This window comes from Vombatus ursinus, unplaced genomic scaffold (genome assembly GCF_900497805.2).
Source record: "Vombatus ursinus unplaced genomic scaffold, bare-nosed wombat genome assembly UNPS02014812.1, whole genome shotgun sequence".
In the NCBI taxonomy this organism is placed as follows: Eukaryota; Metazoa; Chordata; class Mammalia; order Diprotodontia; family Vombatidae; genus Vombatus; species Vombatus ursinus.
Genome location: NW_020954590.1, coordinates 17,684,594 through 17,699,674, shown reverse-complemented (window position 1 = coordinate 17,699,674; position 15,081 = coordinate 17,684,594). Strand labels below are relative to the sequence as shown.

The window sequence follows — 15,081 nt, the reverse complement described above, 5'->3', positions numbered from 1 at the left end:
AAGTGTTTTTAAACCTTTTTGTGACATGATTGAATCTTCTTTCAACAGTAAAAATAAATGTATTGAGCTGTGACACATAGAACTACTTGTTCAGTTTGGGGTGGAGTAAAGTAGGGATTGAATTGCATATTTAAAAAAAAAATCACAATGTGATCTCTCATGGATATAAGCTTTGATATCTTTCATTGGCTGTTAACATCATAATAGGACTAGCGGAAGTCACAACATAAGACAACCATTTGGATTACCAAAAAAAAATAAATAAATAAAAGAATACAAGGAAAATTTCTACATGTGTAATTCAAAGAGGATATCAAATAGCAAGCACATTAAAGAGTGGTGTTATGAATTTAATGCATCTGTCAAATGGAAGACTTCTTGTCTTTAGGTCTATGGAAATGCAGGATCTAACCAGCCCACATAGCCGACTAAGTGGTAGTAGTGAATCCCCCAGTGGTCCAAAGCTTGATAACGCTCGTATAAATAGCAATTCCATGACACCCAATGGCACAGAAGGTGAGTTTTTTTTTTCTTCTGATTATTATTTACTTAGTATTTTCATTTGTTAATTTGGACCTGTTTTTTAAAGATTGCTATGGTTTAAAATGATTATGCCAATGAATGTCACTATTGCTCTTTTATTTTCCAGTTGCTAAAATGAGATATTTGCAAATAATTAACTTTCTATATTATTTTAAGATGTTATTTTCCATTTACATACACTGAAAAGTATTGCTATTGATTATTTTTACTTATATCCCATTTTTGTTCATTCTTAAATATCAATAACTGGTCATTGACCATTTTTTCAACTAAACGAGCAGTAAAAATGCCAAATTATCTTATTTTATGCTATACTTTAGTAGATATAACTAATTTTGGTAAATTGCGAGATTTTAAAATAATAAAATATTTTGATTATCTTTTGCTGTTCTTTAAGCCTTGGGTATATAAAAAAGTCAAATCACTGGTTTATAAAACATATTTTAAAATAATAAAGTATTTTGGTATTAAAACTAAGTATATCTGAGTTAAAATTAGACTGATTATGATAGTTTCTAAATCATAGGTTTAATTCATCTGTAGAGTTTCATATGTGATTGCCTGTTTTAGATATCATGTACCCTGGACATTTTTTAAACTTAAACATTTACACAGATGCATTACAGAAAACATTACCTATGATAACATGAATCATGCATGTGTGTGTATATATAAATACACTGTTTATTTCTTCTCTCACCTAATGTAAGTATGTTTTGTTTGCTTACTCTTGGCCCTAGAAAAGCAGAAACAGTGAGCCACTGTAATCTACAAAACTTAAAATTTCTTTACACTGGTAAATGCAGAGATTTTGTTTCCAATAGAAGTTCAGGAAATTGTACCTCCTATAATTCATTATAATACAAATAAGACAGTTACATAAAATAAGTTGTTTCTCTTGTAAGTTGAGGTTCATATTTTTGTACCCAACAGAAACTTTTAGTAAAATCTTAAGTAATAATTTTTTGTGTGATTTATATAAAATGATGATTCGTTAAATTGTCTTGCATTACTTGAGAAAACAAAACAAAACAAAAATCTTCTTTACAAATAATTAATTTTCATTCAAAAACCTTTTTTGTTCACTTACACTAGAAAAAAATACCTAAACTTAATTTATATGAATTATAGGAATGCAAAAGAATTTTTAAAATTTATGTGACATCTAGCACAAAGGCAAACAGCTCTCTTTTTCTTTTTGTTTTTCTTTTGGCCTTTCCCTTCAGGTGACAGCATGATTCTGCTCAACACTGCAGCCTGGTTTTTAAATATGAGTACTCAGACCACTGCAGGTTTGTGTGAATGTGGTGAACACACACACACACACAGGTCTTAGTGGGCATTCACCGATACTGGCAGAGAGCTTAGGAGAAGCATCACAGAGAGAATGGGCAACCCTTCTAAATGTTCTTAGTCATTTCAAACGCTGGGGTAACCACCTGAGCAGGTCATTGTATAATATACTGTTATCTAGTGGATGGTGGATGGGGTGTTGGACTTATAAACAAGAAGACTTAGTTTCAAAGTCTGCCTCTAACACTTTGTATCTATGTGATTAGAGGTGTGGCACTTCAGCTTTTTAAGTCTATGAGTTACAGACTTGTGGCTCTTATCGGTTAACATGGTGAGCAACTAAGAAACAATTTATCTAGGTTTCTTGTTTGCTAAGTTATTCAGTAATTCAGTTTGCTCATCATTCAGTTCTATTTAGCAGTAAAAAGCCTCAACCATAAGTTGAAGTGATCTTAATGAATGAATTAAGCATAAGTAATTTAAAAAAAAACTTTCCTACCATTTTGCCAAAACACAGTCTTAAAAAATGTTAAGCCACATTGTTTTGACATATCTTATGTGTGTTGGTAACTTTCTCTTTGGCGTGCCGCATTGTAGTGGTGTTTGGTTTGTTTTTTCTTGCATGTGGAATGGTAAACTTCTTTAAGCACACACATTTTACATCAGTTTGAAGGTGATTTGGAGTAGTGTAGCTTTACAAATTTTGTGTATCAGGAAGTTATTTTTATTTTGTGCGCAGTCAGCACACCGTAAGATTCTACCATCCCGGTTCAGTGCACAGACTAAGTGGACATTGTCCTATTACCTAGAGATCCTAAGTTCATTTCCTAAATTCTAAAGGGGAAAGGGAGGTGACAAGGTAAACACACCTGCCTTAGAATGGCTATTTAGGGGCAATTAAATGGTGCAGTGACTAGAGTACCAGCCCTGAAGTTAGGAGGGCCTGAGTTCAAATGTGGCCTCAAATACTTACTAGCTATGTGACCCTGAACAAGTTACTTCACCCTGATTGCCTCAAAAAAAAAAAAAAAGGTAAAAGGACAGTTATTTCAAACAAATATTCATGTCCATTGATTCTGCTCAACAAATTTTCAGACATGTCTTGCACTGATGTAAAAATGGGACTTTGTAGATTGATATTTGTGTGTCATTACTGTCATTTTTAGTATAGATTACCCACACTAGGATTTAGTTATCCTGCTGAGTTGTGCAATTTTAGGTCCCTACACTGCTTTGAAAGAAGAGACCTCATGCTTCAGAATATGCCATGGCAACCTGTCCCTTTTAAAATAATATAAAATGTTTATATACTAATATACATAAAACTATTCAGAAATTTTCAGAAGATTTGAAGCTAACATTATTATTATCCAACGTAGGCTTCGAATTATTTAATTATTATACCTATCACTTCCATTATGTGTTTCCTTTATTTCTCTTGGCCAACTCTAAAAGAATGAAGATTAAGGGTTGTTAGGTTATTGTTACCCAAGACTCCAGTCTATAATCTTATCATTCTGATATAAATTTTCCCTTGTTACTTTTGCCTGTTTCAAAACAAATAGGAATGTTGCAATTAGCAATAATAATAATAATGGCTAGCATTTGTACATGAGATAATACTTATAAAAACACTTAGCACAGTGCCTGGCATATAAGGTACTATGTAAATGCCTTTTCTCTCCTTCCTCATCCCTTTTTAAGGTTTACAGAGAGGTTTGCAAATATTATCTCATTTTTATCCTCACAACAATCCAGGAAAGTACCATAGTCTCTTGTGGATAATAATGACATGGAACACTGGAAAACAAAACAAGAAAACCAAATCTTAAACTCTTATTACTAAAAACAAAAAGTCAAGAAGTCAACCTCTGCCCTTAACAAAAATAAAACATTGATTCAAAAGAAGGAAGACGCCAATGATCAACATAGTTTTGTTTTTTAGAAATTTAGGAAGGTAATTGGAAATACCCTTGGAAATCACTTCCAAAAATTATTAGGTCAGCAGAACCTACACATTTTTACGCTGGTTCTGCCCACATTCATCTTGTCTACCTTAACACTTTTCATGCCTGTCTTAACTTTTTGCTGCTTTTCTACAAGAAAAAGAAAACACAAGGATTTGTCTTCAAGAACATCTACCATCACTTCATCAGAAAAACAAATAAGGGAATGCAAAGGAAAAGCAGAGTGTTACATTGTATGTGTAGCCCCTGGTTATGGGGTCAGTACATGTCTTTTATGCCCTGAGTACACAGGCCAGTGCCTATTTTCATGGTCAATCAAAAAGATAAATACAAAAAGGACATGGAATCATGATTTCAAATACTGTGCTTTTCCCTTCTAGTCTCATCTTATTTGGAATAGATAAGTGCTGATTTCTTCGTAATAATAATAGTCAGCATTTCTGCAATGCTTTAAAGTCTGCAAATCAAGGCTTGCAAGAATTTTACAAACATTCTATCATTTTATTGTCAGAACAACCATGAGAGAGAAGTATTATTATTATTATCCCCAAAAGAGGAAATTGAAGAAAACAGAGGTTAAGTGACTTGCTCAGGGTCACACAGCTAGTGTCTAAGTCTAGATATGAACTCGTCTTCTTGACTCCAGGTCCAGAACTCTATCTATGGAGCTACCTCACTGCCTGTATCTCATGATTAAACATTCTTTAGATTCTACCACCACCACCCCCACCCCCAGTTCCTAATTTCCTCTGAGAGTTGCTTATTATTATTGTTGTCATTATTTTTGTTGTCATTATTATTGTTACCAGCATCATCACCACAATTATTTTTCTGGTTTGAGTTCTGATTGTAGTTAAAATGAAATAATAGATAAGGACATGTATCAGGCACAGGACAAAAAAGGGGAGGGAACAGAACAAGGGAGGAAATTGATGTGAATTTTGTTAAAGGCAGTTTTGACTTAGTAAAATATTTATACATTTTACTAATCCTAAACTGCCTTTAAAAAGTTCTCACCAATTTATATTGATATACATATCTATATCTATATCTATCTATCTATCTATCTATCTATCTATCTATCTATATATATATATATATATATATACACATTCCGTAGTTTTTTTCATCTACACTGAACAAGTATTTCAATACTGAAAGTGCTATAGTCACAGGGATGGCAAACTTATGGAGGAAGCTGTCTTTTTTATACCTCAACCTCTTTATGCTCTTTCTTACTCTACTATTATCAACACCAAATGGAATTTCAAGCTGGAAAGAACCTTAAATATTTTCAGTCCCATACTGATTTTACTCATGGTGAAGCTAAGACCCATACCTGACAATAGACTGGTCTAAGATCACACAGCCAGTAGTTAGGGCAAATCTAATTAAATCTTGGATTTCCTAACTTGTTATCCAATGAGCCGCATTATTCTTTTGATGATCTGGGCGGGGGGGGGGGGGAGTAGATCTAAAGATCTAAAGAAGGCTTTAATTATTTAATGTGAAAGTGTAATTTGTGACTCCTCCCAAGAACCATTGCATATTAAGAGTGCAGCCTAAGGGAACATTGGTGCTACAATGGAAAGAAATTGGAACTTGGGAAATATAGGTGATATAAAAGAAAAGATAACTTTTTAAAAAAGAAGCAACCCAAATGGAGGGTGAAAGGATCATGATTCCAATCCCATCTATGCCACATACCACATACATGACCCTGGGAATGTCACTTAACATCTCAGAGACTCTGTTTTTCCATCTGAAAGTGAAGATTTTGGACTAGATCACTAAAGGCCTCTTGTAGCTCTACACCACTGATCCTATGAAGACCTCCAAGTAATGCTGATTCCCAAGATCACCCTGACTGAATCTGCTACTCAAAACCTGTCCCTAAAATCAATAGACAATTAAAAGAAATTTTTGTCTCTAAGGTAATATATTAAATAAGTACTCTAAGTATATTCATAATAGTTTAAGTGTCAGTGACACTTTCAAAAGTTAACTATCCTTTAAAATATTATGCAAAATTATATCATAGTTGAATATAATCCAAGTTGCATGCATACTTTTAGGATAGTAAAAGTTAATTCTGTAAATTATACATGAATATGTTCAATAAATAGGGGCAGCTAGGTGGCACAGTGGATAGTGAGACTGGAATCAAGAAGACTCATCTTCCTGAGTTCAAATCTGGCCTCAGACACTTACTAGCTATGTGACACTGGGCAAGCACTTAACCCAGTTTGCCTCAGTTTCCTTGTCTATAAAAAAATGAGCTAGAGAAGGAAATGGCATGCTACTCCAGTGTCTTTGCTAAGAAAACCCCAAACAGAGTCATAAAGAGTCAGACACAATTGAAATGACTAAACAATGAAATGTTCAATAAAATACATATACACTGATGATTAAGATGACATAACCCTGAGTTTAAAGATGGATATCAGGTGACAGAGTTCTCCCAAGTTTTAAAAATCTGAAATAAGGAGAAAAACTTCAGCAGGCAAAAAAAATGGAAACAGTTCAAATATTTCAGTTGGAATTAGACTTCACCCATTTAAAGTGGAATTATTTTTCTAAGTATGTTAATAAATGTTGTGGTTGGTAATGTTATTTGTTATTGCACTACTACTAATAATAAATTAACACGTAACAACATATAACAACACTAATGAAAAATTAATAGGGAGATTAGCAAAAAATTGGGAAAGTAGCTCCTATTACTGTTATGGTTGATGAAGTTAATCTTCCATGACAGAATTAGGTTTTGTTATTGTAACATTGTGTGGGACTCTTGTAAGGCTTCTTAAAATGAAGACATTTATTCTTAAGAAGTATGCTTTTGGGAGTGAGTAGCTAGATGGTACAGCAGATAAAGCAGTAAATGTGGAGTCTGGAAGACCTGAGTTCAAATTCTCTCTAAGATCATTTTTAATTGACCCTGGACACATCACTTAACCTCTGTCTTCCTCAGTTTCCTCATCTGTAAAATATTGATGATAATAATAACACTTATCTCCTAGAGTTGTTGTGAGGATCAAACAGTATGACATATAATAATGTGTTTTGTAAACTCTAAAGTCTATAAAATATTAGCTATGAATGATTGAATGGAAAAAATAATCTACAAAGAAGTGTTTAAGATGATCTCAAAACTGTGCTAAAATCTGGAGATTCAAATATAAAGAGCAAAGACAGTCCTTGCCCTCAAGAAGCTTAAATTCTACTGGGGGAGATGATACATAAAGAAGAGTGGTGGCCTGAGAAGGGGTGCTTTGGTCTGAAAAGTTCCAGAGATAATGAATGAGGCCATAGCAGAATACATTACTACTAACCATCCAGGAACAGTGGCAATTACCTTAATTGTGATTTATAGTTCCAAAATTGTGGGGGAAGACTGAGGATAGGGGGAGGAAATGGTGTGTAAAAGTTATCTGGCAGTCACAAGATAGCTGTCAAGGCTGTGAAGGAGATGGTTGGAGAGTTAGGAGTAAAGTTAATTTTATATTAGATGAATATCAGGGATCAAGTCAGACAGGATTTCTCAAATTTGGTTTTATTCTCAAACATGTACTTGACAGTGATGCTAAGAATTTTCATTGTTGCTGTTTGTTTCAAGGTGTGAGAACCACTTTCTGGCATAAAAACCTGAAGGTTTTAGTGGTTATAAGATTGTTATTTACTTAACTATCACAACAACTGGATACGACCAGGGGAATGAGGATCAGGAAACCTAGATTCTAGTTCCACCTCTTCTACTAACTGGCTATGCAACTTCTGTCATACCACAACTTTCCTGGGCTATGTTTTCTTCATCTACGAAGTGAGATTTCTGATGACCAAGCTGGAGAGCTTGTTGAATTCTATTATTATCCTGATTTTTGAGGCAGTAAATCAGATGTTCCTTTAGGTTTCTGGTTGTCATTCATCTGTTTGGACCTAAAGTTGACCAATTTACATTATTGGTTTTGAGGTGCAATTTTTTGGGGGGAGGGGGTTATTTTAGAGCTTTAAGTATTAATTTTCTCTTGTCTCCCTGTAAATATTAAGCCAAATTTTAAAAAATGCTTACCTTTTTTTAACATATAAATTGTTTTTATTTAAGAGAAGCTAAATTTGATGCAATTAGAATCTTCTTTTGTTTCACTAGGGTTTGGAGAATTCTGATGGTAAATTAAAGAGCATGTCTGAGTAGCTATCTCATATTTCTGAGATTATGATGCAAATAGAAGTGATAGAATTGTATGCATTTCGAAATGAACTTTAGATGAGATTGCATGTAGAAGGAATGATAGGTTAATTTAATTTTCATGACTTACTTTTTTTTAATTATAGAGGATACATTTATGATACTCTTTAAGTAAACCTCCATTTTTTCATTTTTTAACATAGTTTAATGTAGATTGCTATCAACTTACATGTATCTGTTTTTTTTCATATGCTGTTTAATAATGATAAAAATACTTGCAGCTACTTGAGATACTTTAAGTGCTTTCTCATGTAGGTATGGCCATGTCAAAAAGAAATAAATGAATGAATGAATAGATAGATGAATGAATTTAGATAAGTGAATTAATAGATAAACAAACAAATAAATAAATAAGCATTCATATAGAGACATCTACACTTAAGGATAGAGCAGCTAGGTGTCACAGTGTATAGAGAACTGGGCTTGGAGTCAGGAAAACTCATCTTCCTGAGTTCATATCTAGCCTCAGATACTTACTAGCTGTATGAGCATGAACAAGTCATTTAACCCTCTTTGCCTTAGTTTCCTCATCTGTAAAATGAGCTGGGGAAGGAAATGGCAAACCACTCCATTATATTTGCTGAGAAAACCCCAAATGGGGTTCACAAAAAATTGGACATGACTAAAAACCAATTGAACAACACTTAGAGGTAACTTTTCAAAGGTTAGCATGTTTAAAATGGTTGTGATTCAATATCCTGAGGTATGTGGAACAGTTGCTCATTATCATTACTGTTCATCCATTTAATCTTTGTAAGATGTAGTATCTGTAAACTTAAAGTAAACACATTAAAGGTAGAAACATTTATAATTTGCAATATATTAACATATTTTTTTGTGATTGTCCTGCTAGGTATATTTCTTTAATACTTAAAAAAATAATAGGAGGCAGGAAAATCCAAATTTGATACAATTTTAATGTTTATGTATGCTTTGCAGTTTAATATTCTTATTATTGAAAGATTTGAAACTCTTACTATCATCCTCCAATGCTATTAGCAAAGTCATTGAAAATTGACTATAACATCTTGAGCTATAGAATATAATTTTATAGCATAAGGGAAATCTGTAGAGCACCCAATACCACCCAATTTGGCCTCTAGAGATCAAAGGAATGGCTTATTTTAAGACATTTTGTCTATGAATCAGTTCTATGGTGTGAAACCAAAATATAGTTTATAGTGAGGCTCCTTGGTACTGCTGGACTCATATTCTTACACAGAGTTCAAAATACATCAGATGTACAAGGTGACTTTCTCTCTTACTAGCTTTCAAAGCTTTGACTTCATTCTAATTCCACTAGCCATCTTCCTAAGCTGAGCCTGATAAGAGAAAGTGTGAATGTCACATTTTGAACTGATCTTCTTTTCATTTTAACAGTTTTGCTTGTCACTTTGTTGAATTTCTGGTTTCATCAGTATATGTACTGCCATATTGAATAGAAACCTATTCCATCTTCATTCCCCATTTCCCCACCAGGACTTTTCACACTGTTTAATTCTTATCTGTACATTCACATTAATTCTTTTTATAGGGTGATAGAGGTTGCTATTATCCAACACAGTGAAGATCTTCCTTTTATTCCTTTTAATGTCTTGGGGGCACAGAGGTACCATTTGGGCTATGTCTGTTGTCCTTCCTTCACTATATATGTCCAAACTACCAATAGAATATTCATAAAAGGGAAGTATATTTTTCCATCTAGAATGAGTTAATAATATTGTCCATCACTTCAGTACTTGGAGATGGATTATTTCATCAGTTGATTCATTCATTATAGCATTTATAAACATTTATGTTTCAGGCACTGTGCTAAGTATTTGGGGTACAAAGACCAAAATAAAACAGTCCCTAGCCTCAATTATCTTCCAGTCCATTAGACATGTATGTAAATATAAAATAATTTTGAGAGGAATGCTAGCAACTGTAGGGATCAGGATAGGCAGGAAGTAGCACATGAGCTGAGCATTAAAGGGAGCTAAGAATTCTACAAGGCAAAGGGCATAGGGATGCATTCCTGGCTTGGAGTCAATCTGACATTCCAAGACACAGTGGCAGAAGATGGAATGTCATGTATGGGGAGCAGTTATTAGGCCAGTTTGTAGAGTATATCAAAGTGAGTAAAACACAGTCAGCCTGGAAAAGTTGATTGAAACCAGACAATGAAGTACTTCAAGTGACAAGCAGAGGAGATGATTATTTTTTATCCTCTAAATAATTTGGTGCCGCTGGTGTTTCTGATATGGAGAATATATTGAGGAGGTTTGAGATTCATGAGGAAGCCATTGAAATGGTTTAAAAAAAAGAGGTGGCAAAATCTAAACTAGGGTGGTGATCATGTGAATGGAGAAAAGACAGACTGAGACAATTTGAGAAGTAGAGCAGACAAAACCAGGACAACTGATTGGATATGAGGGGCATGGAAGATTGAGAAATCGAGGATGACTCCCACACTGTGAACCTGGTTGACTGGAAAGACAGCTGTGCCCTTAACAGAAGTAGAAAAGTTAGGCAAAGGGGAGAGTTTGGGGGCAAAGATAATGATTCTTATGTTCGGCATGGTAAGCTTTAAGACACTTATGAGACATCTAGTTGTAAATGACCAATAGGTGATCATACATGCAAGTCTGGAATTTGGAAGAGCACCTAGGTTTGCAAGCTTTTACACATCCATGCACACAGGTGTCTGTATATGTATATCTAGCTCTAGCTACTACGTGTATATGTATATATGTATAAGGATATATTTATACACATGTAACTATAGTTATACATGTACAAATGAATGTTTATATATGTGTAGATATAGATATACTTATAGATATAGGATTCTTTGGCATAGAGAAGGTAATTGAACCCATCAGAGCTGACAAAATTACTGAAGGAGGATATAAAGAAAGAAAAAGAGAGCCCATGACATAACCCTGGGATATACCCATACATGGTAGGTAGAATATAGACCATGATCCAGCAGAGATGACTGAAAAGGAGTAGCATGATAAGTGGGAGGGGGGGGGATGGGCAAAAAAATCATACCCAAAAAGAAGAGGCAAGGGACAATGTGAAATGCTTCAAAGAGGTAAAGAACAAGGAATACTGACAAGACACCACCTGATTTGGTAATATAGAGATTGTTGATAAACTTGGAGACAGCAGTTTCAGATGAGTGTTGAGGTCAGAAGCCAGATTACAAGGAATAGAGAAGAAAGAGAAAGGAGAGAAAGAGGAGGCAAAGTATGGACCTTGCCTACCATTATGAATTTAACAATAACAAGAAGAAAAGTATATCTTGAGTATATATTTGTAGGAAATAGGAAAGGAGCCAGATGATAGGAACAGATTTAAAATTATAAAGGAGTTGAGAGTTATTGGAAGGGTAAGCTTTTAGAGCAGACAGGAAGAAGTGGGATCAAAGATACAGGTAGAAGTGTTGTCCTTGATAAGGACTAGGCTTCTTTTTTATCAAAAACTAGAGAAAGGCAGTAGAATGGGGAGGTTGATATCCAGGGATTTATATGATAATGGAATTGAGGAGAAGGAGATCCTGACAAAGAGCCACTATTTTCTCAGTGTAAGTTGTGAGGATATCTACTTCTTCATGCTTTTGGAGGCAGTTTTGCTGAATTGGTGTAACCAAAAATATTCATCACCTGAACAGCAGCTTTCTTAATGAATTTATGACTACAGTGGTTTTCAGAAGACAGCCTAATGTTGGGGCTTGTACTTCAACTTTTTATCCCTGAAAGGATTTACCAAAGTTTGCACTCCACTGGTACAACCTTAGAAAATCATGATGAGTCATAGGAATTGGACTATAGTAGAGGCATTGTGTTTTGAGAAGGAAATTTTGATAACAACCATTTTCAAAATTCTTTCAGTCTCAGAAAATATTTCAATTCAATTGATAAGTTGGTTCATAATTCCCCTCTGAGTTTGCCTTAGGTAATTTTGTGAAGTTCACCAGGCATCTAATTTAACAAGCTAGTCAGGACTATTCCAATGACTGTTAGTTTTCTTCCAGTGGTCATAGATGACACAAACATGCTCCTGGTGATACAGTATTCTGCCTGGGAGATACAAATATAATGACTTTGAATCCTTGAAAATAAAATTTCTTTTGTCTTTGAGATACCATTTATTAAATGAAAAAATAAGACAATGTCTCTGACCATTATGATAATTTTAAACCAGATCCCTCCAAGAATATTGCCAAATTCTAAGCTATAAAAAGCTATACATGGGGCATTATCTTAAATTGATTAATTGTATAATGATATTCTATGATGTAGCAGAAAGAATGCTGGAATTGGAATCAGGAAATCTAGGTTGAAACCCCAATTTGATGTCTACTAGTCATGTGATAAAGAGCAAACCATTTAACTGATTTGACCTTAAGTTTCCTCACCTATAAAAAAGAGGGATAATCACATATGTACTGCCTACAGCCCAGAGTAGTTTTAGAGAATTTTTTTGTAGACTTTAAAATCCTATAGAAATGTCTTCATATTGTGGTTATTTTTATTTATCACAATTCTGAAAGAGAATTCTGGTAAGCTCCTAATTTGTGTCTTGTATAACCATTAAAGAAAACCTGTAATGCATTTTTGTTCAAAAAGTAACTTATAAAGCATGCTTATTATTTTTACCCCATTTTAATTTGCCAGGCACTGGTAAAAAAGGGTCTTCATTTTTTATTTCAGCCCTTTCTTGTTTCTGCTCAGGGAAAACTTCTAATGATACATCATTCATGATGATCATGATGATCATGATGATATATACACATACATTTACACACATATACTCATTCCATGCTGTGAAATAACTTTTTATTCCAATGAAATATGAATTAGAAATGCTTGCCCTCACTCTTTCTGTTAATGAGGAGGCAACATAACATTGATATAAAAATTCCTACTATGTAGTGTTTATCTGTATCACCAGACTCAAAAATATTTTGACACTCTTTTAAGATAGTTCATATTTTTAATTTACCAAGAAAAATGTTTGGATAATGACAAAATTATGAAAATGTGTGTTTTATTCACTAGGACCTTATCAGAGCTAATTCATTAAAATGATAATATTTTAAATGTAAAATGACTATGTAGTTTTCCATACAAAATTATAATAGACTATTCTAAGGCTCCAAAGGAATTTTTCCTAAATCCCTGAAAAAGACTATTCCCTTATGAACTTATTCTGTATTTGTACCATTTAATCCAAATTGAATTTTGCATTTATGCTCATGAATTTTGTCCATATTAATAACTGGACATTTCATAGGCTTTCTTTTAATGTCTGGAAACTAAAGCTGTGTTAGCAATGACACAGAGGTTCCTAGGACATCTGAGGATACTCTATTGTTAACAATTAAACAAAAACATTCAGGCTGTGTTCTCAGTTGAGAATACAGTAGAACACAGAATGTTCTAGCTCAGATGGTAAGGGAAAAAAGTTGGAGAAGAACATAAGAAGAAAGACACTTAGGGAGCAAGAATATTTGGACATTTGGGAGTAGAAGGGTTACTCAGTATATGTTATAAAAAGAACTAGGACACCAGTAATTTGTGAATTGTTTCTGTGGTAAAATAGAATCTGTCCATTGAACTAGGGCTTAAGGATGAATAATAAACACTTTGATACTTCAAAAGATGTGTGATTCAGCAGATGTGTGCATGGGTTCTCCCACCAGCACTGTACATTACAACCCATACATACCTTTAAAATATTTTATTGATATCATTTATTTTTATAAATTATATAGCCAACATATATTTCCCTCTATCCCTCCCCCCTTTTGGAGAGCCATCCTTATGTACACATTTTTTAAAAACAATAATAAGAAAAAAGAATCAGCAAAATGTATCGATACACCAAAAAAACCCTGATGTTTTATATAATTCTGTTCCACACCCCTGGATCCCTCTGCAAGGGAATTATGGGGAGGGGAAAAGATGTCTTCTTATAGCTCTTTATTGGGAATAATTTTATTCTCTTTATAATTTCACAACATTCAATTTTTATTGTTTTGTGGTAGTTGTTGGTCTATTTTTATTGTTGTAATCATTATGCATTTTGTTTAATTTGCTCTTCTTACTTCCCATTGCATAAGTTCCTACTATAATTTATTCAATGCTTCTTTGTATTAATTGTTTCATACATGACATTTCGTTACATTCATGAACCATTTTTTGTTTAGCTATTCTCTAATCAGTGGACATCTATTTTATTTCTAGTTCTTTGCTATCATGGAAAATTCTACATCAAATATTTTATTACATATGAATCCTTTCTTTTTTGCAACTTACCTCCTTGAGGTATGTACCTTGCAGTGGACTTTCTGGGTCATAGGACATGGCCATTTTAGCATTTAGCTTGAATAATTTCAAAATGCTTTCCAGAATGGTTGTACCAATTCACAGCTCACCCCCTAAAATGCATTAATGTTCCTACCTTTTCACCACCCCTCTGATATTGACTATCTCCATCTTTGGTCATTTTCCATCCACAATATCTGACCTGACAATATCATATCCTCTGATATATGCTTTACTGGCAATCCAGTCAATATTCTAGGAAACTTGCTCTAGACCTTTTGACATTATGTGAGCACTAGTGAATTCCATGGCTCTGCTTTTTTGTTAATATCTCGCTCTCAATCAATTGATTCAGTTATATTCAACAAGCATTTATTAAGTGCCAAATATACACCAGGTACACTGAGTAAAAAGACAAAAGTTCAATGTTATCTGATCTCAAGTAGCTTATATATTGACCCACTTAATTTTTCTGGCCATATGTCTCTTTGGTGACATATTTATTGTTGATTCTGGAGCTGAGTTCTCCCCTGGCAATATACCCTAATCTATTTATTCCCACCATGCATCCCTTTAAAAGAATTTTAACTGTCTGGAAATAGTGTTCTGTGATAAAATAGGCATCTTTCTATGAATACTGGCCTCCTTTGATTGATTGAAAACTTCTTGAGGACAAGGAGCATGTCTTCTTCTTCTACTATATTCTTGTGTA

At 33.8% G+C, this 15,081-nt stretch overlaps 1 protein-coding gene across 8 annotated transcripts in view; it reads left to right on the top strand.

Moving 5' to 3' along the window:
• Positions 1 to 388: 388 nt before the first annotated feature.
• Positions 389 to 15,081, top strand: part of LOC114054112 (eyes absent homolog 1) — a 161,198-nt gene continuing 146,505 nt past the window's right edge. For 3 of the 8 annotated variants that reach the window (XM_027877233.1, XM_027877232.1, XM_027877231.1), the window contains exon 1: positions 393 to 516. In XM_027877233.1, the coding sequence (XP_027733034.1) occupies positions 393 to 516 (124 nt within the window). Of the gene's footprint in view, positions 517 to 1,769; positions 1,842 to 15,081 lie in introns of all 8 variants that reach the window. The other 5 variants (XM_027877236.1, XM_027877235.1, XM_027877240.1 and 2 more) reach the window with 3 other exon arrangements.